The following is a 27,215-nucleotide window of genomic DNA, read 5'->3' on the forward strand; positions in this document are numbered from 1 at the left end:
GTGGAGTAAAAGTAGAAAGTATCCATTATTAAATCTACTTAAGTAAAGTACAGATACACGAAAATTGTACTTAAGTACAGTAACGAAGTACTTGTACTTCGTTACTTCCCACCACTGGTCAGGAGTGTGGACCACATGACTTAAAAAAAATTAAAAAGTCCCAAGTTTTTGAAAAATTGTTTTAAAAAAATCAAATATAGCCTGATATCCTCTGCTTCTTGAATCTTTCAGAAATAAATCAACAATGTCAAATTAATTTTTTATATTACTAAGGTTCATAATTAACTTGTTTCTCTGAATCTTGCAATGTAAAATAAGATGCTCTATTGTCTCATCTTCCCCACAATCACTGATGTTTCCCTATCAAAAATAATGAGCTCTTCAAAGCACTCATGAAATAATGATCTTTTCTCTCCTGTTTCTGTTCTTTCTCCAATTTTCTTTTAGATTTTATAAAACGACCATCCATTCCTTTCTTCAAGCTATAACTTTTGCCACTTTTTTCATTTGTTGTTCGTAGACAAACAAATGTTACTTTCTGTTAGTTGCAGTGAGATTCTCAGAGACACCCAGATGACTTCCTGTAAATGAGGAAGGAAGAAACTCTTGAGTTTCATGCTTCACCAGGTAGCAGGAAGAGAAGAGAAACTCTGACGAACGAGTGAATTAAATAAAGTCTGTCTCAGAGTAGAAGGTAAAAATCACATTTTACTGAAACTTCACTGCAGCTCAGTGAGTTTTTCTCTCTACGAAGAGAAAAAGTCAGAACTGTTTGATTCTCTGACAGATTTTTGTTCCAGAGTAACTTCCTGTTTACATTGTTTGGTGTCAGCAGCAATAAATGTGTTGATAATTGTTTCTGGTTCTTTGATGAACAAACTTACTCTGATCTCTGTTAAAACAAAGGTTACTGTGGAGGTTTTGATTCCAACTGAACCACAAAACTTCTTGCTTTAACGGAGTCAGAAAATGAGCAGACATGTTTATAGTTCTTTAAGTCTGAGATCAAGAGGCGGTTAGATCTGAGACGCTTGTTTTTTATAATTCTTAAATGTTTCAGATGATCAAGCTAAAATAAAAACAAACTGATTATAATATTATGAACTGTTCAACCTTTTTATTTGTGATGCTGCTTTAGTAAATTCAACATCCAAAAAAGTTTTTTGGGGGGAATTGATGGATGAAATCACCCCCATAAACTTTATTATTAGTATTGTTTTAAATCCAAATGAAAAATAATATTCACATCACATGTTAATATTATGCAGCTCCAGTGTTTCACACAGTCAGCGTCGTCAGAAAGCTGACCACAGCTGAACCGTTTCTTTCTTTATGACTGGAGCGGCTAACTGCTAGCAGTGCTGCTAATTCACGGCAATTGTGCTGCTAAACCAGCTGCTTCATGGGCTGCAGGTTCTGGAGGTCAGAGACAGAAACATGGACTTTCTGTCCAAAGCGAAAAAACTTCAGCTGAGGGAGAGGAGAACCTTCATCGTGATGATGATGCAGAGAAACAGGGATTAATCTACTCACCTGACAACTAAACACCTGAGCAGGAGGCCAGACTCCTTTCTGGAGGAGCTTTCTGCAGCTGATGTTGCCACCTGGTGGTAGCAGCTACACATTACAGTCAGAAGCAACAAGCAGGATTTAAAGATGTTTTCATTTCAGCCTGAAGGAAATAAAATCCTAGAATGATTGACAGTCAGTGCAGAAAATTAACAGGAATATTGTTCCTTATGAAGTAAAATATGATAAATGAATGTTCATATAATTTTTTTTTTTATTGTGATTCAATTTACATACTGATATATTATGGCTTTCTAGTTACATAAATATTATTTTCTGTTGGGGAGCGTGTATTAATCTGGTATCTTTAGTTTCCATCCAAACTTCATAAGACCAAAGTAAATTATTTATGAAATAAAGTCTCACCTTAATGAATCCTTCATATTTTCCAGATGAAAGATGGCGCAGCAGCAGGAAGTCAAGCAGCTATGAATTGTTCATATATATATTCCAGGTAAAAGATGGCGCAGCAGCAGGAGGTGGATTTCGGTAAGTGATCAGAAGCAGAAATGAACCACCATGAAGGAAAAACTGACCAATCACAGCCTGTGTTGCTGCCATGTGATGAAGCTCAGCCTCAGTGTCTTTATTGTTTTCATGCTTCCTGTTCAGTGAAGCTCTGGTGGAAACATTGTGAGTTTCTGTGAAACATGAAGGTAAAAACTGAACTCAGATGGAAACAGAACTAAAAGGAACCGGTGAGAAGAACAGGCCAGCAGCTCTGATACTTCAGCAATATTTACTATAATTTATTTATCCAGTAATCACATAATTTATTCATAATTTATTATCTCAGATATAAAGACTTGTTGTGTCTTTTATTCCAACATTTGTTGAAAGAGATAATAAAGCTTAGAGACGGAGATGAAGACCTGATGATGATGGTAAAGAAAGAGAAGTGATGAAAATGTTTGTTAATTGTTCAATATTTTCATCACAGTATTCACCAATAATATCATAGTTTCCTGTTTTCCTAAAATAGTGCAGCTCTATATTTAGAAGGAGTTTCTTTTCTTGTTGTTCCTGCAGTGAGGAAAGAAAGTGATGAAGCAGAAGCTTCATTTGGTCTCAAGTAGACAGAATCAGTGGTCGTCACTCAAATATGAGGCAGAAACAACAACAGGTTTAGACCTGAGGAGCTGATCAACAGACTCTGAATCTCTGGATGGAGCAACATGAATAGTTGATCTTCATCATGTTTTTCTCTCAGACGTCAGTTTGAATGAATCTGTTTCTGTTTCTGCCTACAGAGAAAAAACTTTCAGATGTTCGCCCTGAGTTTGTGAGGAGAGTTTCTGAGGAAATCCTGACTCAGCTCCTTGATGACCTGGAAACAGATGGTGTCTTTAATCATTTGGAGAAACGGGCGAAACTCGAAGAGAATAAAAGCACAGCGAACAAGGCCCGGAAAACCATCGATGCTGTGACGATGAAGGGACAGAGAGCCAGTGAAATCATGATCAAACGTCTTCATCACATAGATCCGACTCTGTCCAACCAGCTGGGTTTGTCCTCTGACTCCTCTGCTAAAGGTGAGACACACAGTTCATTAAAGCTACTTCTGTAGCCTCTATTGTCTTTGATGAAATTCTAAATGATAAATATTTTCCAAATATTTCCTGATTTCAAAATTTGTCACCACAGAGAAAAAGTTAAATATATTAATCTGCTTGATGTCTGATGACACGATGGATTCTCAGCTCAGCTTGTTGGATATTAATTAAACAGAATGAAAATGAAATGCAACTGAATCTGCCATTATCATTGTAAAAATTGACAGGTAAATATGGATTATGATGATATTTTTTGATGCAAAATGACAATGAAAAGGTTTTCCGGAAAATTTGCACCCAGTGCAGGTGAAATTAATGCTTTTGTACATTTATTTTTAAATGTGAGATTTTTGTAGTCTACATGCTACTAACAAAACCTTCTTCTTTTACTCAAATGTGTATCAAGTTAATGTGCTTTTCCATTGGCAGATCTCTCTCTAATCAGTTATCATTACGTTCAGTTCTGCCCCAGTGAGCTTTTCCATTATCCACTCTGTTCCTCGCCTTGTGTGTGGAACTTGAGCAGCAGCAGCTGTGGTCAACTCTCTGCTGATGTTTGCAGCAACACTCACCAATGGAGAACCTCCAGGTTGTGGTTCTCATGGACTCAAATAAGCCCAAATATCTCACTTTGTTTCATAGAAATTTATTGCTGACCCAAACATAATGATAAAGACTCAAATCAGCTGATTATTTTGCTATATAATTACATTCTGGCACTTTATTTTTAAACATGCATTTTAAACATTAAGATTTATGTAATGCAATCAAAAGATGTAAACCAATAGCCACATATGAATTTTATTTATTTCTTTTAAATTGAAATGAAAAATAAAATTTGCATCACACCAAGCGAATATTATTTAGTTTGGTCATGTTTGTGCAAACTGCTCTCTGACAGAACTCTGACCACAGCTGCATCATTTCTCTGTTCTTTATTGCTGCTCATTCTTCAAAGTGACAAACACAAATCTGGAACATATTTAGATAACCATTGATGGAAATCTTCCCAAAAAGAATGAGCATAAAAGGGGAATCCTTAAGTCGCTAAAAATATAATTTCAGCTCCCAGAAAATCAATTCTGGAGGTACCTAAGCTTTGCCACTAACTACATGAAATTTATGGATCTCCATCTACACCTACTGCAAATAGATTATGTTTCCCGTTTTAGGAAAATCTCAGAGGGATACCATGTAGTCTCTAAATATTACTCAATTTTGGTAAAGGATATAGGCAAAGGGCTCCCTGCTTTACTATCAACCTGGCAAGTTGATGTTGGTTCGACTTTCACATATCAGGAATGGAAAATGATACTTCATAATATCAAACAAATGTCTAGGGAATATAAAACAAGATAAGTACAATTCAAACTACTTCATAGAACGTACTGGTCACCACATAGATTACATAGAGAAAGTCTTATACAGTCACCTAAATGCTGGCGATGCCAGACTGACACAGGCCCACTGATCCATTTGGAATTGCCCTGAAGCTCAAGATTTCTGATATGTGATTTACAAATATGTTTAATCAATTATACAATAAAATATTCAGTTTTCTCCCTAGATTATTCATTTTGAGGGACCCATCACCCCTTAAACATTTGCCATCTAACACTGCAGAATGGGTCCAGACTGCATTAATGTTGGGGCGTAAACTGATTGTCTCTCGATGGAAGGCCACCTCTATTCCACTATTACTTTATGGCTTAATCGACTTGACAGATTAGCTACACTAGAGCACCTTTCATACAGAGTACTAAATAAAATGGAGCTCTTGCACCTTAATTGGGACCCATACTTATTCAGACTGCAGGGGCCCAATTAAAGGTTGTGGTGGTGGGGGCATGAGGCCCCAGTGGAGTTTGATTTGACCGTGATGAGTGGACTATGCAGAATGCCCCACATAAATAAAAGCTGACCAACCTGTGCTACGTAATTTACTTTTTATATGAACAGGGTTGCCCCCATTTATTTATTTATTTAATGTTCTTAATTTCCCTTCCTTTTTCTAATGTTCTCTACTGATTAGTGTTGGTTCGCCATTGCTCTGTTACTATGCTGATGTAATTGCTGGTGGATATTGCTTGTACAGAGAATGGACGGTGTTGTAATAAAAATTCAATAAAATGTTCATCAGAAAAAATATATACAGTATATAGCAACCCCATCACTAAGCTATATTTTGTCCCTCCACTGGTTTGACTATTCATTTTATAGAATCAAAGGCAATAAAAAATAAGAGGAAGTGTAAGTTTGGGCAAGCAGACAGAAGAACGATCAGTGGCATTGCCCAGACATGTTTGTGTTGGAGGCTTTCCCTGCAGACTGGTGTAGTCAGATGTCCTTCAACATCTGCTGGACTTTGCTCAGGATGTTCTGAGTCTGTGGTTGCAGTGCCATCCTTCAGGCTGAAGGTGGAGGAGACCAAGACCAGTGACGTTGTTGGAGTGGAGCTGGATTCTGACAGAGAGAGAACGGTCCTGTCAAAGGTGCAGGTCATTCTGGATAACAAGTCTCATCAACTTCATGACGTGATGGTCGGTTACAGAAGCACCTTTAGGCAGAGACTCATTACACCAAAAATTAACCACAGGAAATCATTCCTGCATGTAGCCATAAGATTATACAATGCCCAACTCAGAGTGTCTTTAAATTTAAGTTCATTCTGGATTCATTATATAATTATTCATATATTAACACATTTCCATGTGCCTGCTTATTTTATTTATTTAGTTATTTTATGTTTAGGTCATATTTGACAGACTAGTGATCTGTCCAGGGTGAACCTGCCTCTCGCCCGAAACGTTAGCTGGAGATAGGCACTAGCACCTCCTGACCCCAGGACAAGGGTGAACAGAGGATGGATGGATGGATGGATGGATGGATGGATGGATGGATGGATGGATGGATGGATGGATGGATGGATGGATGGATGGATGGATGGATGGATGGATGGATGGATGGATGGGTGGTCACATTTGAATTATAATATTACATTTGTGTATATATTTTCATAAATTTTATATTCCTTTTGGTTATATTTGTATTTACTAAAATGTAGCACCTTTGATGGAGTAGTTGAGCATTTAATAAGCAATTTCTCTTTAGGGATCAGAAAAGTATATTATGTTGTATCAACCCAGAATGCATTGCAGCACAAACAACATGCTGACTTCCAAGTGACAATATTTTGTTTAACTTTATCAAAATGAAACAGCCTACACTGTTTTCATAGCATCTGCAGTAAGTGTTTCTCAGTCTATTGTCACAACTAATCTTGGATCCCTTCATGGTTCCATGCATTTGCTGTAACGAGATTTCATCTCAGCTATTGCTGCCTTTCTATCAAAAACCATTAACTAGTAAGTGGACTGGTGTGCCTAATAACGTGGCCAGTTTAGTTCTTTGTTTCCAGCTTGCAGACAGTGCTCAAAAAGAAAGCAATTTCAAATTAAACACTAATAAAACTCTGAGCCTCAAAGGTCAGAGGTCGCTCTGTGGGAAACATGTCTGATTAACTGAAACCTTCAATTAGAGAAAAACCATGAAAGAATTTTAATGAGCAAAACTAATTCTAATCATCTCTGTGCAGCACAAACCTGTTTTTAATTTACCTTTTCTTTTATCCCTCACCTCAGTGAGCTCCAGACTGTTTTCTTCAGAAAAGCTCAAATTTAATCATGAATTTTCTCTCTTCTCAAACACTGAAGTTGGAATGACTTTCTTCTTTAGATGACAATAATTATTTTTAATAGTTTTTTATTTATATAAATTTTTTCCTTCATTAAAATTGACACACAAATTATAAAAAATAATTGTATTCCTTATGTTTAGCTGAAGTGTCTCATGTTGTGTTTGTCTCTCTTTTTTTCTTTTTTTTTAGATTTTGATATTCTATGTCAACAGGAGCTTAAAAAGCATCTGAAGATGGAGTTCCAGAGTCTCTGTGAAGGCGTCACTGAACATGGAAACAAAACCGTTCTGAACCAGATCTACACAGAGCTCCACATCACAGAGGGGTTAACTAGAGAGGTCAACCAGGAGCATGAAGTTAGACGCATAGAAACAGCATCCAGGAAACAAGAAACAATCAGAAGAGAAGACATCTTTAAAGCCCCACCTGGCAGTGATCAATCAATCAGAACAGTAATGACCATGGGAGTGGCTGGCATTGGGAAAACACTGTTAACACAGAAGTTCACTCTGGACTGGGCTGAAGGCAAAACCAACCAGAACATCAACTTCATATTTCCATTCACTTTCAGAGAACTGAATATGTTGAAAGAAGAAACCAGCTTGGTGAAACTCATTCATGACCACTTCACTAAAACCAGAGGAATCAGCAACTTTGAAGCGTTCGAGGTTCTGTTAATCTTTGATGGTCTGGATGAGAGTCGACTTAGTCTGGACTTCAACAACAAGGAGATCCTGACTGACATTAATAAGTCCACCTCACCAGATATTTTGCTGACAAACCTCATCAGGGGGAAACTGCTTCCCTCTGCTCTCCTCTGGATAACCACACGACCTGCAGCAGCCAATCAGATCCCTGCTGAGTGTGTTGGCATGGTGACAGAGGTCAGAGGGTTCACTGACCCCCAGAAGGAGGAGTACTTCAGGAAGAGATTCAGAGATGATGATGACAGGATCATCTCCCACATCAAGAAATCAAAAAGTCTCCACATCATGTGTCACATCCCAGTTTTCTGCTGGATCACTGCTGAAGTTCTGGAGGAAATGATGAAGACTAGAGAGGAAGGAGAGCTGCCCAAGACCCTGACTGAGATGTACATCAAGTTCTTGTTGGTTCAGACCAAAATTAAAGAGAAAAAGTATGATGGAGGATCAAAGACAAAATCAATCTGGAGTCCAGAGAACAGGAAGTTGATTGAGTCTCTAGGAAAACTGGCTTTTGATCAGCTGCTGAAGGGAAACCTGATCTTCTCTGACAAAGACCTCGAACAGTGTGGCATCGACATCAAAGATGCTGCGTTGTTCTCAGGAGTTTTCACTCAGATGTTTAAAAAGGAGAGTGGGTTGGGCAACATCTCTGTCTACTCCTTTGTCCATCTGAGCATCCAGGAGTTTCTGGCTGCAGTCTACATGCTCCACTGCTTCACCAGCCGGAAGTCAGAGGTGATCAAGACGTTCCTGGGAGAACATGACACCCCTACGTTCACATGGTTGAAATGGCCCTGGAGGGAAAAATACAGAGAAACATCTCTAGATGAATTCATGAAGAAAGTCATGGAGAAATCCCTCAGCAGTAAAAATGGCCACCTGGACCTGTTTGTCCGCTTCCTTCATGGTCTCACTGTGGAGTCCAACCAGAGACTCTTAGAAGATCTGCTGGGTCAGACAGAGAACAGTTCAGAAACCATCCAGAGAATCATCACCAACCTGAAGAAGATGAACACTGATAGAATCTCTCCTGACAGAAGCATCAACATTTTCTACTGTCTGGTGGAGATGAACGACCTCTCATTTACTAAGGAGATCCAACGGCTGCTGGATTCAGGGAAGGAGCTCTCAATGACTGACTGTTCAGCTCTGGCCTTCATGCTGCAGATGTCAGAGGTTCTGGAGAAGTTAGACCTGGAGAAGTACAACACATCACAATGGGGACGACAGAGACTGGTTCCAGCTGTGAGGAACTGCAGAAAGGCTCGGTGAGTCCAGATGTTTTCACTGTGTGAATGCTGATTCAGCACTATTGTCCTCCTTTTTCTTCTTCTTTCTTCAGTTTGCGTCTGGATGATTTTGGTTTTTAACTACTCCTTTCATTCTTTGGACTGTTTCAGCCATTCAAACATCGTTTTAGACATTTCCAACATGGAAATGTTTTATCAGTTTTCATGTTTAAATGAATAGAAAACCTTGAGAACTCTAGAAAATCTGTTTTCTCTGAATGATCCAATCTGCCAGACACATTTTAACTTTAAACTCCTTTTCATTTGGCCGAGGCCCACAGAGCCCCCGTGGACTGGAAGCTGTTTGTTGTTTTTACCTTAAATTAGACAACACTCTGTTATTCCTATGTCAATTTGATACAGTAGGGGCTTCCTCGCTTCCCATATCTATGTATTCTGTGGCTTTTTTCAGCAGTTAAAACTGTTTAATCCGTTGTTAACGTTGTAACCTGTTTTTCCGAGCCGCCTCAAACGCAACGTGAACGCTGTGACGCTCGCGCTGGGTTTACACCTATGCGGCAGCGAAGGAGACCTGCTGCTGCTGTGCAGAGCTACGCAGGTGTGTTAGAATCATGGCAGCAAACCAGCAAAATGCAAATAACTTTTCACTGTTTTTGCCCAAACTTACCATCTGACTTGATTAAAGCTGTTGGATACGGATAATGTTAGTTAAAAGATGACTAGTTAATAATTAAGCACCTTATGCTTATGAACAAGTAGCCTGTAGGCTACAGATGTTTATGTTCAGCTACGTAGATGCATTCCCCCGGCCCCCAAAATAAGTCAATGACCCCCCTCTTAAACTCGTCTGGAGCTGGGGTTGATTGGGCTGCTACTCCATAATTCAACTTTAGGATCTTTCACTGTTTTTATAAAATCACTGTTTAGGTTTGATGGAAACTTTAAAATAGAGAATTGCCTTTGTTGTCATGAAAACTAGTTAGAAACTTAGTGGACTGCCTCTTCCTCCTCCCACTAGTTTCCTCTGAGTTTGTAACTGAGACCAAAATGTGGTGATTGTTGTCTGGTTCCAGAACAAGTCTTAGTTTCTGTCCGATCCTCCCACAGCTCTGAGAACTTTGTAACCAGAGCTGGAACCATTTTCCTCATCAACTCTTCATCTGCAGCCTTTGTTGAAGCTGTTAGCTGGTCCTCCATGAAGACCTGCAGAGACATGAGCTTCAACTCTTTAGACATCCCAGCCTCTTCAGTTCCTGGAGAACTTTCACTGCTTCACCATGAAGATGCTGCTGGACCCAAACGCTCTGTCTCCTTCAGGGGTTTTGCTCTTCAGCTCTTTAGGAGTTCAGCAACAATTTCTTCTGACATCCAAACCTTTGTTCCTCTGAGACGATGGACAGACCACTGTAGAGACATGTGTCCCTCTGCCAACCAGTTTGTCCCAGTTCCTCTCAGATCAACAGAGGATGGTCCAGACCTGAAGGAGCAGCAGGACCGGTTCTGCTGCTGCTCTGCAGGACGACCAGAACAATCTGAAGCTTTTAGCTGAAGCAGGTTGACGACTGTCCACTTTCTACTTTGTTAAAGCATCAAATCCAGCAGATGAATGGAGACACAACTGTGTCTGGTCTGCTCCCAGTTTCTTCTGTTGCAGCATTTAATAAGCTGCTGCTGGGAGCCATATTTCTATAGAATATACTACTATTATTAATGATGAGGAGCATTCTAGATGCTGCAGCAGCAGATATGGGCTAAACAAACCCAGAGTTTAATCAGGAACAGACTCTGTCGGGTCAAACTCAGTAAATTGAGGATCAGATGTTGATCAGATGATGACATCACTGTTATATTTTAGTCTGTTTATGATCCAGATTGATTTCATTAGAACTGAATTTATTTCTTCTCTCACCAGACTTGGTGGCTGTGAGCTCCTAAAAGCTGAATGTGAAGTTATGGCCTCAGCTCTGAAGTCCAACCCAGATCTGACTGAACTGGAAATAAGTGAGATCAACATACTGAGAGGTGGAGACTCTGATATGAAGAATCTGGTTGAGATCCTAGAGAGTTCAGTCAGTAAAGTGAAGAAACTGAGGTTTGTTTTCTCTATTTATCTAATAAAATAATTTATTTATACTTTAATCCTTAGAATAATAATTTAATTCTAATAATTTTTTTCAATATGTTTTAATATCAGAATAAAATCTCAAAAACAATTTACCTTATAAATTGATTTTTCTTATTTTAGACTTTGAGATTATTGAACTTTGTTTTTCAGTTTTTTACTTTAAAATGTTTTTGACTGATGAATAAAAATGAGTAAAATAATTCAAATGATGTTGATTCATGATGGAGATGTTTCAGTTTGGTTTGTAAAGATTCAGATTGTTTTATTTCTGATTGTCATCTTTACATCCAGAATAAAATGTTGTTCCTCCAGAGTCGAGCCACAAACACTGACCAGTTCAAATCATCATTAATGAAACATCTAAAAAATATTAAAGACGAAATGTCCTGAAGGAAGTGAAAAATTAGGCGGGATTGCCCTTTATATATTTCTTTAATGAGAAGCTGCAATCAGAAACCAACTTCAGCTTCGTCTGAAAAAATCCAGACCACTGAGTTTTTCTCTGAGCTCAACAGGCTGCAGGTTCTTCAGGACATGAGTTTTCTGGTCCAGACATCAGAACCAGCAGAGACTGCAGCACATGAATGTGGACCAGGTGTGTTAGGAGAGGTTCTGCACGTGCTCAGACTAAAAGTTCACAGTCTGACAGAGAAAGTCGACCAACTCTGGATGAAATGGTTCCTAGAAACAGGGAAGCTTTCTGGGGACTTGACTGCCTGCTCATATGGAGCTGCATCTCATGCAGGAGTTTTATGTTGGCAGGAAGCAAAACAACATGGAAGCAAGTGATGAGTTTCCATTTTAGTGTCAATTCCACTGATGGAGCAAATTACAAGTCAGTCGTCCTCCAAACCACTGAGAGCAGCTTCCAGAGGAAATCTGAGTTAGTTCTGACAGTCAGACTCTATCAGGATGACCACAGTCTACTGGCAGAGTTCCTGGACATGAAGGAGACAGAAATAATATAAAGATCATTAATTAACAGTCCTGCAGTAAATACTGACTTTGTGAAGGTTATGGTGTTAAAGTCATTTAGTTCAAACATCTTGATTCAGCTCTTATTTTGTAGGACAGGAAATGAGATCTTACCTTTGTAAAGCTTTGTGTGCAACAAGCTTCAGCAGTTACTGAAATCATTCTCATGTGGTTCACCTGGAAAATAGATTTAAAAATGACTCATCTTCACAATCAGGTTGTTCCTTTATGATAATGTTCCCATTTCTGCAGCGTCTCTGATGAAGGACTCAGAACATCTAACAACACGTCATGGTAACATGTTTTGGTTCTGCTGGTTTGGACTCTTTAAACCAATTTGACTGGATCCGATGTTAGAATCAGTTCATCGTGTTTCTTTTACATTCTGGGAAATTAGTTTTCTACATTTGCATTATTTACGGCTGCACAGTGGCGCAGTTGGTAGAGCTGTTGCCTTGCAGCAAGAAGGTTCTGGGTTCGATTCCCAGCCCCGGTCTTTCTGCATGGAGTTTGCATGTTCTCCCTGTGCATGCGTGGGTTTTCTCCGGGTACTCCGGTTTCCTCCCACAGTCCAAAAACATGACTGTCAGGTTAATTGGTCTGTCTAAATTGCCCCTAGGTGTGTGTGTGTGTGTGCATTGTGGTGTGTCTCTGTGTTGCCCTGCGACAGACTGGCGACCTGTCCAGTATGTCCCCCGCCTCTCGCCCAGCACGCTAGCTGGAGATAGGCACCAGCAACCCTCCTGACCGCACTAAGGGACAAGGGTGTAAGAAAATGGATGGATGCATTATTTATTTGTTCATATGTCAGTTTTAACTCCTGTTGGCTTCAGCTCATCTTTTATTCTTGATTCAGATTGGATATCTGCAGTTTGTCAGAGACCAGCTGGACTTCTCTGTTCTCAGCTCTGAAGTCCAACCCGACCCATCTGACAGAACTGGACATTAGAGAAACCAACCTGGGAGATTCTGGAGTGAAGGAGCTCTGTGGTTTTCTACAGACTGAAGGCTGCAGACTGGAGAGTCTGGAGTAAGATTTTAGTTCAGTTAATATTTCTGTGAATAATTAGATATAATTCATCATAAAATCAAAGTTCATATCTTCTGTTCTAATAAATATTTTCTGACTTTGTTCCTGGACTTGGATCCAGAGTTTAATTTAGTCCCTCTGTGTAACTGAGTTGGACCTGCTGGTCTGAGGTCAGAACAGGGCAGCATTCAGACCCCCAGTGTGTAGAAATCCCTCTCAGGTAAAACAGGTCAAAGGTCATTCAACCCAGTCTAGGAAAGTGAATTCCTGGAATCTGACAGGAACAAATCAATAATCAATGATTGATGCTTCAACACTTTGATCAGAGCCTGGAATGATAAAATCCTCCAACACAACTTGATCCAGTACCAGGTTCTGGTTCTGAAGTCAGCAGGTCTTTATTGAAGCAGCAGCTTGTTGGCTTTAATATTCATGAGAATCTTTAACTGGTTCTGTTGGATTAACTGGTTCACCTGCATCCTGTTGGCTTCAGCTCATCTTTTATTCTTTATTCAGGTTGATGGACTGCAGTTTGTCAAAGATCAGCTGTGATTTTCTGGCCTCAGCTTTGAAGTCCAACAGCCTCCGTCTGACAGACCTGGACCTGAGCGGAAACAAAAACCTGAATGATTCAGATGTTCAGCAGCTGAAGGGTCTTGTAGAGACTTTACAGTAAGTAAATGTTTGTAGTGAGTCCAGCTGCTGTCAGCATACTGAACTAAACCCAGTTAGCATCAAAGCAAAGATCCAGTTTTCCCAGTAAAGCTGCAGCTTCTCAGTGGGAGGAGAATGGTTCAGGCTTCCTGATTGGACACAGAGACAGCAATCAGCCAATCAGAGGAGCAGCAGCTTGTTGTGTTCCTGTGTTTGTGTTGGTGTGAAGATGAGTGTAGTTGCTGTGTCCATGTCTCCAGGAAGTCCAGCTGGACTCCAGCGTCCAACATGTATAGAGACAGTGGTCCTCATTCATCAAAGTGGAGTTAAATACTTTAACTTAGTTTCGGGAGCAGGGCCATGCCCAAACCACACCTCTAACTCTCCAAGCGGCCTATTTAAACTCTGCTCACCCACTCTACTCAGTCTGTCGTGTTTCGTCAAACGTCAGACCCGTGACTTCCGCTACGATTACAAGCCTACAATTCAACTCGCCACTGAAAGCGACGTGGCTACCCAGCTCTTCCCTTCAGATTCAGACGATGTTCTTCAATATTCCATCCGCCGCGGACATTCTTTTCCTCTTCCAGCAATTAGTCAGCTCCAAGTAGCAAACGCTGCATGCTCTTTCATCTTCCGTCTCGCACCTCATCAGCGCCATTCCTACATCAGTCCGAGGTTCGCCCTTCACCTCCAACATTCCAGTTCAGCGAACGCAGAAGGCCAAGAGACGCCAGACAGCAGGCTCGTTCTTCCGGGGCACCGCCCAGAGCCATTCAGCTAAACAACACCAGCACTTCTTCACCTCAGCACTGCATCGCAGGCGCATCAACCCACCCAAGTCTCAATTCCTCGCCTCCAACGCTCTCTACAGGAGAAACTAATCCTTTTCAGCCGCCCAGCAAGTTCAAGTCCGTTTCCTCATCCACGATCTCCGGTGACGTCATTTCCGACGCCGGCTCAGACCTCCACCCGAGTGCCAGACTCTTCTCGGATCACCGCGAACTTCCAGAGCCTCTCAGCCAAGCATCACAAACATATCCTCATTTCAGCGTTCCTCCTCCGAAACTCAACAGTCAACCGCACCACCACCACCGAAGTTCAAACATACCAGGCTCCCGCTTTGTCCAACAGCATCCTCGATGACGTCACCTCCGCCTTCACTCGCTCCGATTCAGACCTCTACCTGCACCGACAGCTCCCATAGCGGAGCCAGGTTGTATCACACTCTCTGCCTGCATCCTCTCAGTCCAAAGACCCTGTCTGCATCGTCATTTCATTACTATAATCCCAAGCTTCTCAAAGTTCAAATTCATATATATATAAAAAAAAAAGTTTGTCTACTCCATAATACCTCAGCAGGTCAGTAGTACATCTTCACTTGTCTTTACACCGCTACCAGTCTGAGCAGTAGCGATTTACATTAGGTTTCACTCCATTTCCAAACCAACTACCATCCGCCCTCCGTTCTCTTCTTCTCTCTTCGTTCTTCATCCCTCTAACATGCATAATCAAAGCTCTCCCTTCTGTCCCTTTCATGCAATAACATACCAGAACATCCCTCTCCCGCTTCACCATCATTTTCACCATCAAATTCTAACGATGTTGTCGTACCTTGGCAGGAAAGATACTCCGCAGCGATCTGTACTACACAAATCTGAAGAAACCTCTAACCAAGATGCTCGGCTTTCTCAGGCCGGGGATCATGCGAACATTATTCAAATAACTGTGCCGTTACTGGTGCATGTCTGATGCAAAGGCTTTCTAACGCCTTTCTCATGTCACGACTCTGAAGACCGAAGGACGTTGTCAGCAGGTTTAATGACAATAAAAAGGGTAAAACTGAAATCAAGACAAAAAATACAGTAAATATGCGATCATATGCAGCATAAAATACACTACATTCAATTTCTACCGATCATCACATCTATATGCGTACATCTAGGCTACCAATTGCACACCTGATAACCTCACGATAACCTCGCATCTAATTAACATAAACATACTCTACCTTAAAACAACACATTAGAGCGCGATCGCTAGACAGAAACAATGTTACAAAGTTACAAACTTAATACATACCGGCAATGCAACCATACATGAAAGATTTCAACAGTAACTTACACTAACGGTGTCTATTTCTACCGTTTAATAAAGTTTTGTTTTGAACAACAAAAAACTTACTACGTTGTAGTATCTGAAAACAACATGAAAGGACAGGCTCTCTCCCCTTTTTCTTGTACACGTACTAAAACAACATTTATAACTTCAAAACGGAACACTCCCCGTCTGGCGTGAATAAACGCCACAAATTGGGTTTTTGCAAAAAAATATCTTATGAAGGAACCAAAACTACAATTTCTGAGATAGGTCTTACAAACTTTTTTAAACCATCTGCTTTGGCTACCTTAACTTCTACTTTACGTACTCTATCATCTTTACTTGGAAACACCTGAGTTATAAGTCCAAGAGGCCATTCATTTCTTGGTACTTGACTGTCTTTGAGTACGACGACACTTCCTAAAATCACATTAAGTTGGTTGGATTGCCACTTGCGACGTGGCTGGAGAGTAGGAAGAAATTCTTTCTTCCACTTGTCCCAGAAGACATTTGACAGGTGCTGCACTTGACGCCACTGGTGTCTGTAAATGTCCGAAGCTGTAAAGTTGCCAGCTGGAGCCTGAAGAGGGATAACTTTCTGCGTAAGAAGAGTAGCTGGAGTCAAGATGAAAGGGTCACTTGAATCTGAAGAGACTGGGACAAGAGGTCTTGCATTTATAATAGCTGACACCTCTGCCATGAAGGTGATGAGAACGTCATCAGTGAGTTTTGTGGTCTTGAGTTTGGAAAACATAGAGCCTAAAATTCTCCGTGCCAGGCCTATCATTCTTTCCCATGACCCGCCAAAATGGGAAGCATGCGGTGGATTGAAAGTCCAAGTACATCCATTTTCCTTTAAATAGGTCTGTAGAGCTACATTATCCAAGTTTGAGGGGATTTTCAGTTCCTTACATGCACTGACAAAATTAGTACCCCGATCAGAACGAATAGTTTTTACAGGTCCTCTTATAGCCAGAAACCGTCTAAATGCATTAATAAAGCTAGATGTGTCGAGTGAGTCTATCACCTCGATGTGAACTGCCCTAATGCTCAGGCATGTAAAAATGACAGCCCACCTTTTGTTTTGGTTCACACTTCCTCTGGTACGTCGGTAAGACACAAACCATGGGCCGAACACATCTAAGCCAACATTGGTAAATGGAGGGTCCGTTGCAAGACGGTCTGGAGGGAGGTTTGACATTTTTTGTGTGCTCAAGGGAGCCCTAAGTCTTTTGCAGGTTACACAATTGTAAATGATTGTGCTCACCTTTCTTTTGCCACCCACTATCCACCATCCTGCAGAGCGTATAGCTCCTTCTGTGAACAAGCGACCTTGATGATGAACTTGACTGTGATAGTGCTTTATGAGAAGAACTGCAACATGGTGGTGGCCTGGAACTAGAAGTGGGTTCTTTTCACCATGAGTCAAGTTTGAGTCAGTGATACGACCACCTACTCTGAGGAGTTCATTTTCATCCAGGTAAGGGTCTAAGTTCTTAAGAAGACTGTTTTTGGGTAAGTTCTCATGCTTTTGTACACACTTGATCTCTTCAGAGTACACATCCTGTTGTACTGCTCGAATCACAATATTTTGAGCTTGTTTAAACTCATCCACAGTGAGTCCTATCTCACAGTAATGCCAACCACTGCAGTGATTGTTTGTATTTGGTGGTGATTTGAAGTTGTGGACGACATGTAGTAGTCTTGAAAGAGCACGGGTAAGTGATCTCCAAGTAGAAAACTTACTGAATCTTTCAGAACCAAGTTGCCTGGTTGAAGTTGTAGTTTGGAGAGTAGTTACATGAGGTCTAACATCTGAGTCCATGTTAGGGTCCACAAGATCGTAGGAGTCATTTGGAAACTCTTGGAGTTGGAGTAAGAAGCTGGGGCCAGTGAACCAGTTACAAAAGGGCAACTGGTATGTAGGAACAGAACGAGTGGCGTGATCCGCTGGGTTCTGACTACTAGCTACATAATGCCACTGGCTTGGTTGAGAAGATTTGCGGATCCTAGTTATACGGTTACTGACATAGACATAAAATCTCCTAGTTTCATTGTAGATATAACCTAAGACTACTTTACTGTCTGTGTAGAATATAGTGCAGTCTAGTTCGAGGTCAAGTTCATCTGTGATTAGATCTGCAAGCTGTACTGCCAATACTGCAGCGCTAAGCTCTAGTCTTGGTATGGTGTGATCTGGGCGTGGTGCAAGCTTCGCCTTGCCCATAATAAACCCTACTTCACAGTTTTTCTCTGCATCTGTCACTCTTAGATAAGCCACTGCTGCTATTGCTTTAGTAGAGGCGTCCGAAAAAACGCACAACTCTTTTTTTGTGGCTGTTGAGGGAGAAATGTCTGTGTATGTTCTAGGAATAATCAGGTTAGATAGTTGTTTAAGCGAGTCCTTCCAGAGAGTCCAGGACTCTTCCTTTTCTGGAGGTAATGGAGCATCCCAGTCTCCATTTTCAACTGTGAGTTCACGTAGAATAGACTTTCCCTGTATAGTGATAGGCGCTACAAAACCTAATGGATCATAAAGGGTGTTAATTGTTGATAACACACCTCTTCTTGTGAAGGGCTTTTTCTCATCTGGTATTTGAAAGGTGAAGCAGTCTCTACCTAAGTCCCAAACGAGGCCCATGCTACGTTGCATTGGGAATGAATCAGCTTCAAAATCCAGGTTTTTTAGATCTTTAGCATGATCTGGTGTAGGGAATGCCTCTAACACTTCCTTTCTGTTGGCTGCTATTTTATGCAGTCTGAGATTTGACTTTGCAAGTGTGTCACGGGTTCTTTGGAGTAGGGACACAGCCATTTCAATGGTGGGAAGAGATTTGAGTCCGTCGTCGACGTAAAAGTCCCGTGTGACAAACTGTATCACCTCTGGATCACTGTCCGAATCGCTGTGTAGAACGGACTGATGCAAGCCATATATTGCCACTGCTGGTGATGGGCTATTTCCAAAGACATGGACTCTCATCCTATACTCCACAATATCTTTGGAAATGTCATTGTCGCGGAACCACAGAAAGCGCAAGTAGTTCCTGTCTTGCTCATGAACGTTGAAACAGTAAAACATCTGTTCAATGTCTGCTGTAAAGGCTACAGCTTCTTTTCTGAAGCGCATTAAAACACCTAGCAGAGAGTTGTTAAGATCAGGTCCTGTTAACAACACATCATTCAGTGATACATTCTCGTATTTGGCGCTGCTGTCAAAGACGACCCTGATCTGTTTGGGTTTACGGGGGTGGTAAACACCGAATAGTGGCAGATACCAGCATTCCTCTCCATCTTTTAGTGGAGGGGCAATTTCTGCATGTTTGTTTTTGAATACTTTGTCCATGAAAGTCACAAAGTGTTCCTTCATTTCCTCATTTTTTTTAAAATTACGAACAAGTGACATCAGTCGCTTCAGGGCCTGCGGTCTGTTGTTAGGGAGCTTTTGGCGCGGTAGTTTGAAAGGTAAAGGTGCTGTCCAGCTATTGTCATTGTCTTTTGTTAGTCCTTCTTTCATTATCTTCAAGAAGACTTTGTCTTGAATGGAAGGTGAGATGTAATTGTCATGCCTGGTTTGTTTGAATACATTACATCCTAAGTGGTCTGGTTCACAAGCGCTGTCCACAAACTGGGTGCTGAAGTTGAATGGAACTTGAATCTCACAATGTCTCTCTTTTATATTGAAAACATTGGGGCACGGTTCAAACATTGTAGGACGACCCTTCTCAGTGGCATTTGTGAACAGAGTCTTTACTGCAAGGGTTTTGTGAACATCACCAACACACACGTTTCCTACTATGACCCATCTGAGGTCCAATTTTTGTGCATAGGGTGCGTTGTTAGGTCCACTTATCTGTTTACGGACTTTGTGAACTCTAATAATGTCCCGTCCAAGGAGAATTAAGATAGGGGCTTTAGAGTCCAGTTCAGGGATGAGGTGAGCTACTGACTTCAGATGTCTGTGATGCATAGCTGCACTGGGTGTGGGTATCTCATCTCTGTCATTTGGGATGCCTTTGCATTCAATAAGAGTAGGCAGTGAAATGTGGACTGAGCCATCCAAGGCTTCCACTACATAACCTGTAGCTCTCCTTCCCATTGTACTTTTAGTTCCAGCACATGTCCTAAGTGAGTAAGGAGAACTGGGTCCACAGTCATTAAATACTTCAAAGAATTCAGGACGTGCTAAAGATCTGTTACTTTGTTCGTCATGGATAGCATAGAGCCTTACTGCTTGTTGTGGGTTGCCTGCTGGATACACTTTAACAAGACAGATTTTAGAGCATGATCTTCTTGCTTTATTCATGCCACAAACCTGTGTGCAGTTGGAAGTTATCTCTTCTAGTTCTGTGGAGTCAGGCTCCCCGCCATGCTCTACTGCAGGTTCAGTTTCTCTTAGCCTGGGAGCTGGCCCTGGGTGGAGAGCAGTGCAGTGTTTCTCATTGTTGCACTCAGAACACTGTACCTTGACTTTACAGTCTTTTGCGATGTGTGAAGATGAGGCACAGCATTTGAAACAAAAATTGTTCTCCTTTAAGAACATTTTCCTATCGTCCAGTGTTTTCATACGAAATGTCCTGCATTTTGAGAGAGAGTGAGGTTTTTTGTGAATGGGGCAAATCCTGTCACTATCCACAGCTTTGTTCTCAGATCTATGCTTATCTGCATTTGAGTAAGAGACAACATCAGTTTTGTGCACTGAAATCTCTTTTTGTCTGTTTGTTCTCCAAGGTGGCTTGTCTGATTTGGAAACATCAAGCAATGACACGAAGTTAAAGCTGGGATCATTTTTAGCATCCGCTTCTTGTGTGACAAAGTTCACGAACACATTAAATGGTGGAAACGGCACACCTCTTGTGCGTTTGTAGTTAGTTCCTACTGTAATCCATTTTTCCTGCAAGTAGAAAGGAAGTTTTTGGACAATAGGATTTACTCCTCTTGCTGTATCCAGAAAAGCCAAACCAGGGAGGTCTCCTTCTTCTTTAGCACACTGCATTTCCATGAGCAGGTCACTAAACTTCCTCAGTTTTGTGTAGTCTTTGGGCGTGATTTTTGGAAATGCATCAATTCTTTTAAAAAGTGCATCTTCAATCACTTCAGTCGAACCATAACATTGTTCAAGTCTGTTCCAGATCATGTTGAGGCCATTGACTGGGTTATTGATGTGTATAGCCCTAATTTGCTCCACCTGCTCAGCAGATTCTTTTCCGAGCCACTTTAACATCAAGTCCATCTCCTCACTTGCTGTTAGATCCAAACCCCTTATGGCATTTTCAAAGGAGCGTTTCCAAGCTCTGAAGTTTTGAGGTTTGTCATTGAACTGGAGAAGCCCTGTTGTTACTATTTCACGACGAGCAAAATATCTAATAAAATCACTTACATTAGAGTCTCGAGACTCTTGGCGTGGGGGTCTAGCATTGTAGAAGTTAGATTCTTCTATGTGATTTGACCAGTTGGGTCTGAAATCTTTATTAGTATGTGGAGACCTGGTAATGACTGGGGGGTTTTGGGGGTTGTCGAGATAACAGGAAGGACAGACTGGAACTTGCCGTGAATCATCTTTTTCAGAGTGTAATAACTCTTTGTTAGTGAACTCTGGTTTATTTTGAAGTGCATTTTCCTCTTCTGCTTGCTGAAAATCAGTATTTTCTTCTTCTTTTACAAATTTAGCTTGGCTGATGACATATTGCTCAGTACGGTCATCTGTTAATGAAGAACATGGGTTGCTGCGTGCTTCTATCTGTGTGGCAACAGCTGCTTCTAATGCCTCCGCTTCTGCAATAGCTGAAGCTACATCCTTTTCTTGTTGTAGAAATTCAATAGATGCCTCAATTTTGGCTTTTTCTACTTTTAAGTTAATTTCTTTAGCTGCAAAACTGAGACGGGCTTTGGCTGCCTCCGCCTTTGCTCTTGCCTTGGCTGCTGCAGAGCTTGTAGAGGAGACACTGGAAGCCTCGGACCGGGTCTTAAGGGATGACGTCTTGTTAGACATGGCGACGTTGACTAGGTGACGTTCGCAGGATCACTGCTGTATGCCGTGCTGCGTTAAGGCGTAGTAGTGGTCTGCTTCACTCTAGCTTCAACAACTGCGTTATCTTCTTCGGCGAGGACGCTGCCGTTTTACTGTGCCGTTACTGGTGCATGTCTGATGCAAAGGCTTTCTAACGCCTTTCTCATGTCACGACTCTGAAGACCGAAGGACGTTGTCAGCAGGTTTAATGACAATAAAAAGGGTAAAACTGAAATCAAGACAAAAAATACAGTAAATATGCGATCATATGCAGCATAAAATACACTACATTCAATTTCTACCGATCATCACATCTATATGCGTACATCTAGGCTACCAATTGCGCACCTGATAACCTCACGATAACCTCGCATCTAATTAACATAAACATACTCTACCTTAAAACAACACATTAGAGCGCCATCGCTAAACAGAAACAATGTTACAAAGTTACAAACTTAATACATACCGGCAATGCAACCATACATGAAAGATTTCAACAGTAACTTACACTAACGGACACTAACGGTGCCTATTTCTACCGTTTAATAAAGTTTTGTTTTGAACAACAAAAAACTTACTACGTTGTAGTACCTGAAAATAACATGAAAGGACAGGCTCTCTCCCCTTTTTCTTGTACACGTACTAAAACAACATTTATAACTTCAAAACGGAACATAACCATCTCAAAAGCAAATCTCTACGTATTTCGCGTAAGCCATTCAAGGATCATAAACTATTAGCAGTATTCTTAGTTTACTCTCCGAGCTTCAGGGAGCCAGAGCAGAGACCTTAGAACCATAGCGATGTGCTCTATATTCTAGGTTTTAGCCAAACACAAGCACAGCATTTCGGCTCAGCCAGAGCCATCCAAATTATCTCTAGTCTTCTACAGAACCGAACCAATCTTCGTCAGGCCGTCGAACTTCTAGGTCCCTGACTCCGATGCTGCCACCCCAACAGACGACGGCAGAAGAGACGACTCTCTCAACAACAGAATCGTAGAGGACGTCCACATCTCGCCGCAAACCTCAAAGGAACTTCACATCAAGTATCCAGGTCCCAGGTCTGAATTCCATAGCTATCTCTTCATCATTCTTCATATGATTCTTCAATCTAGAAGATCAGGCTCCCGTCTACATCGCATGCTCTCCGTAGCCCAGATATCAGGCTGCTTTCTACCATTTTATCAAGGGTCAGACTGGGCTCTTTCAACCCGAATCGTACGTCCGCATTCACCCCTGCATGTCTTTCTCGCAGTTTATGCGGCACTTCTCTCATCCAGCAACTACTCGTACCATTACTCTCCCTCTCCATCCTCGTTTCATCCATCAATCCCTCCGTCCATCCATCCCTATATCACCCATTCACATTCCTCCATCCATCCCTCCATCCATTCACTCACTCTTTGATCTATTCATACATTCATTCATCCACCCATCCTCATATCCATCCATTCACATCTCTCCATCCATCCCTCCATCCATTCATCCACTCAGACTTATTCATTCATTCATTCATCCCATTGATCTATTCATTAATTCATCCACCCATCCTCATATCCATCCATTCACATCCCTCCATCCACTCACTGACTAATTTGTTCATTCATTCATTCATTCATCCCATCAATCTATTCATTCATTCATCCACCCATCCTCATATCCATCCATTCACATCCCTCCATCCACTCACTGACTAATTTGTTCATTCATTCATTCATTCATCCCATCAATCTATTCATTCATTCATCCACCCATCCTCATATCCATCCATTCACATCCCTCCATCCACTCATCCACCCACTGATTTATTCATTCATTCATCCATCCATCCTCATCCACCCATTCACATCTCTCCGTCCTTCCCCCATCATCTCTCCATCCACCCACCAAATTATTCAATCATTGATCCATCCATCCCTCTACCCGCATCCATTCATTCCATTTCAGATCCATCCGTCCATTCAACCATCCACATCTGCTCATCCATTCACATCCATCCCTCCCGCCCTCCATTCATCCACTCATTCATTCATCCATCCATCCTCATTCTATACCTATCCACAATCATCCATCCATCCCTTTCTCTATACGACGAGAAACGGCTATCCCCCACGCCCGCCCGCCCTCCCTTCACATCAACCCAAAACTCGGACATCAATCTTTCTCGAAAGCCCATCAACTTCCGAGGGCCTGACAATTGGGCCATGCCGTCCCATACCCGGGGGCAAGATGATCTGCAATACCTCAACGATCCCGGAAGCTCAGGCTCCAGCTGCAACCCGCCGCCCACCAATCCACGTCAGCCTCCTTGCAGGATTCTCCGACTCCTCAGTCCCAGTCCTCTCCCAGCTTTCCAGAACAATTTCTTCAATTCAAACCAAGGTGTACGCACTCACTCCTACCTCAGACATTATCCTAATGGAGAGTTTAATTCTCTCTTACAGATTCATCCAAGGGTTTCTCTCCCGCATAGACATTCCAAATTCAATCTCCATCCATCCATCCATTATCTACTATCGTTCTCATCTCAATCGGCTCCTAAGCCCTAACTCAGTCATCTCACTTGTAGCCACGGAAGCCAAAAGTAGGCTAGTTTTCTCTCCTACAATAACTTCTCTTCAACCCGAAGATATCCAACTCCCTCCGACGCTTGGCAGCCATTCCAGAAACAAACGGACGAAACAAACAGCCTAGAATCCATTTCACCTCGCATTTGAATTCATCATTACGGCAGCGAAACTTTGGGGACACGGACAGCGTAAAAAGCTTACTTTTTTCTATTCGGACTCATTCAGGTCTCAGCGCAGCATCAGTTCCAGGTTCGAACAGCTCACATTCCAGTAACTCAGAACATCCCCGATGTTCCATCATTTCCTTCAAATTCCGACTCTCAGCTTCAGATTCAGAAATTCACTGATCTCTGATTCCTCTGTCTTCTATAATGTCCAACCGACTCCCCCGTTCCTTTCTTCAAGCATAATTCTTTATCCACTGTTAGAATAATTATTCATAAATGTAAATATTATCATTTGTCAAATGTCTGTTTAATGTTTAAAGGAATTAAGTGAGACATTGGTTGAGTGGAAAAGTTCAGCTATGAGACATTGGTTGAGTGGAAAAGTTCAGCTCAAGTTGTGGGTTACTATAACCTATATGTGTGACACTTTTTTAGGCGCTTGTAAGAGGAGTTTCGTTTCTGCATAAACTGTTGCAGCTGCAGCTGATGCACTGCACCCTTGTGATATTTTTATCTTCCTGGAACATGATGTTTGCTTGCCTGCAAGAACTGATCAAATTTGTCTCAACTGGTTTCTCCCCTCCCTTTAGCAGTTGAGATAGCATATAACTAGGGCGTTTCCTGAACTAAATAAAAAGCTTGTGAGAGCGGAACTGTTTTAGAGTGTAGTTGGAGATTGTGACTGAAATAGTTTCCGAGCACTCTCCTTGCAAGTATATTGCTCATCTTTGTCTGTGTCTCTTTATTCCAGAGTTGATGAACAAATGTAAGGTTTAGACCTAACATCCACCCATACTCGTCAGGTATTCATTGTCATAACATTTAGACATCAGTCTTCAGAGTAGTTAACCAATCAGTTCGCTTTCTCTCACCTACTTCATCTCTTCCATCCTCAACCCATATGAGCCCATCTTCGCATTCAGATCAGAAATTCAGCAACAATTTCTTCTCAAGGTCCACGCCTCACATCAGCATCCCGTAATCCCTATCTCCTACAAGACGATTCAAGTTTTAGTTCGCCAGTCATTACAGGCGTACCTTTCACGCATCTGTATAACCTCAGTGATTTTTCACAACCCATCCCTTTCTCATCTCAATTCAAATCAGACACTTTTGGGGCTCCTATGTTGGCTCGGGAATAAATAAGAGGAACCGCCTCCCGAAGACATACCCCCACTCAGAGTGTCCACATCCCAAGCCCTCCGTCATTCTCCCAGACAACCGAATCAAGATCGTCCATCCCTTCATACTTTCATCCCTCCATCCCTTCATTCCCTCACCCCTTAATCCCTAATGCATTCATAAATCTTTAAACATACAGGTTTGTGGCGTGGTCCTTGCTAGTGAACTATTTCCTGTTGAAATCAGTTCAACAGGAAACAACTGATCAGGTTCATCTTGGTCACAGCTCTGAGATCAATCTGACTGCTGCCTGGAAACCATCTACTGGATGTGTTGCGTCACTGACTGCTGCTGGAGAGGCTGGAAACACTCACTGATCTGATCTCTCCATCCTTCTTCTCTCTGCAGGTGGGCGGGAGATGTGTTCCTGTAGAGAATGGTCTCTGTGTCCTGCTGATCTCAGAGGTTGAACTTTCAGCACTTTCAGTCTAAAGAAACTCTGACTGGATCATGATGATGACCTTTGACCTCAAAGATTTTCCTCCTGTTTATTTTCTCATGTCTGTCATTTAGTGTCTGATATTATCTCTTTGGATCAATAAAGATCCGATTCAAACTGGGCTCCATTTAGAGGCTTCATGGAGTTTTGATCTGAACTTGATTCAACTGGAAAGTTGATCTTTTTTCTCTGATTCATTTTCATCCTGGAACCAGAAATGATCAGAGAATGGAAACATGGGAATCATTTTCAGTTCAGCTTTGAATCATGAAAGACACTTCAAACCTCTTTTCTCTGCTGCTTCTTCTTCTGTTGACATGAAAATGTTCCTCAAAGCTCCACAGATAAAAATATGCTTTACTGGAAACTGCAGAGAAACTTCAGCTTCCATCACAGAAACCAGTTTAACCAGTTTAGACCTGGATGTCCCACAGAAACTCTGATCTTAGAGCAGTTTTTAGGAACATCCGTCATTTTATCTGAAAATGAATATAGATTTGACATATTTTTATCTTTTTATAGTCATTCTGAAATCTCTAAATAATTAAGTCATAGTCATTGATTCTTTAATATTTCTCAGTTTATTTTGGTGGTTTACTTTTTAAGTCCATATTTCATGTTTTGAGTTTTCTAGAGAACTTTAGGACTCGATGTATCACATCATGAATTTACTGATTTATTCAGACCTCAGAGAATTACTGGTACAAGGTGCTGATTGTTTCATGGTATTTGTTTTCATATTTATTCTAATGTAATATGGATTCATGGCCAATAAAGTTTTTAATTTTCTTTTTTTCTTTTCAGTTGACTGCATACAAATATAGCAACTGCACCTTTATTTTAATCGTCTATGACATTTAGATTATTGAAATAAAATATATATTTTAAAGTTTTCATCTTTACTTTTACAGCTTTATTTAGTCAAAACAGAAACATCCTGTGAAGTTGATCTGAGCTTTTTAAAACTTCTAATTAAGGTAGAAGTTTGTTTTGTGTTATTCATCCTGAAGGTGTTTAAATAAAACACATGAGAACCATTTAATTAATCAATGTTGTTTTTCCTCCAACTTCTTAAACTGCTTCAAATTATGAATGTACTATAATAGTTTCCGGCGTTTTATTTTGAATGATCTCACAGGAAGCATATGTATAATTTTTCCAACGTCATTGCAATTGTAATTACCA

At 41.2% G+C, this 27,215-nt stretch overlaps 1 protein-coding gene and 2 long non-coding RNA genes across 4 annotated transcripts; 1 reads left to right on the top strand and 2 right to left on the bottom strand.

Annotated features, from left to right (window-relative positions):
- The first annotated feature begins 1 nt into the window (after position 1).
- On the top strand, positions 2–27,072 carry LOC103457171 (NLR family CARD domain-containing protein 3-like). Of its 2 annotated transcripts, XM_081612880.1 has the most exons (8): positions 2–694; positions 1,962–2,058; positions 2,820–3,101; positions 7,009–8,794; positions 10,689–10,868; positions 12,733–12,906; positions 13,423–13,578; positions 25,940–27,072. In XM_081612880.1, the coding sequence occupies exons 2-8, from the start codon at positions 2,031–2,033 to the stop codon at positions 25,962–25,964; spliced, it is 2,631 nt and encodes an 876-aa protein (XP_081469006.1). In that variant the 5' UTR covers positions 2–694; positions 1,962–2,030; the 3' UTR covers positions 25,965–27,072. The 2 variants fall into 2 exon arrangements, with proteins under 2 accessions (XP_081469006.1, XP_081469009.1); XM_081612883.1 differs by lacking the exon at positions 2–694 and having other exon boundaries at positions 1,921–2,058.
- Positions 15,363–18,276, bottom strand: LOC145554097 (uncharacterized). Its single transcript, XR_014090138.1, has 2 exons — positions 15,643–18,276; positions 15,363–15,402 (listed from the first exon to the last, which is right to left on the bottom strand). It is a non-coding gene; the product is annotated as an uncharacterized LOC145554097 (long non-coding RNA).
- LOC145554095 (uncharacterized) lies at positions 21,857–22,339 on the bottom strand. The gene is made up of 2 exons (XR_014090136.1): positions 22,137–22,339; positions 21,857–21,896 (listed from the first exon to the last, which is right to left on the bottom strand). It is a non-coding gene; the product is annotated as an uncharacterized LOC145554095 (long non-coding RNA).
- Positions 27,073–27,215: the final 143 nt, after the last annotated feature.

Source organism: Poecilia reticulata, chromosome 2 (genome assembly GCF_904066995.2).
Source record: "Poecilia reticulata chromosome 2, P_reticulata-male-v2, whole genome shotgun sequence".
Classification (NCBI taxonomy): Eukaryota; Metazoa; Chordata; class Actinopteri; order Cyprinodontiformes; family Poeciliidae; genus Poecilia; species Poecilia reticulata.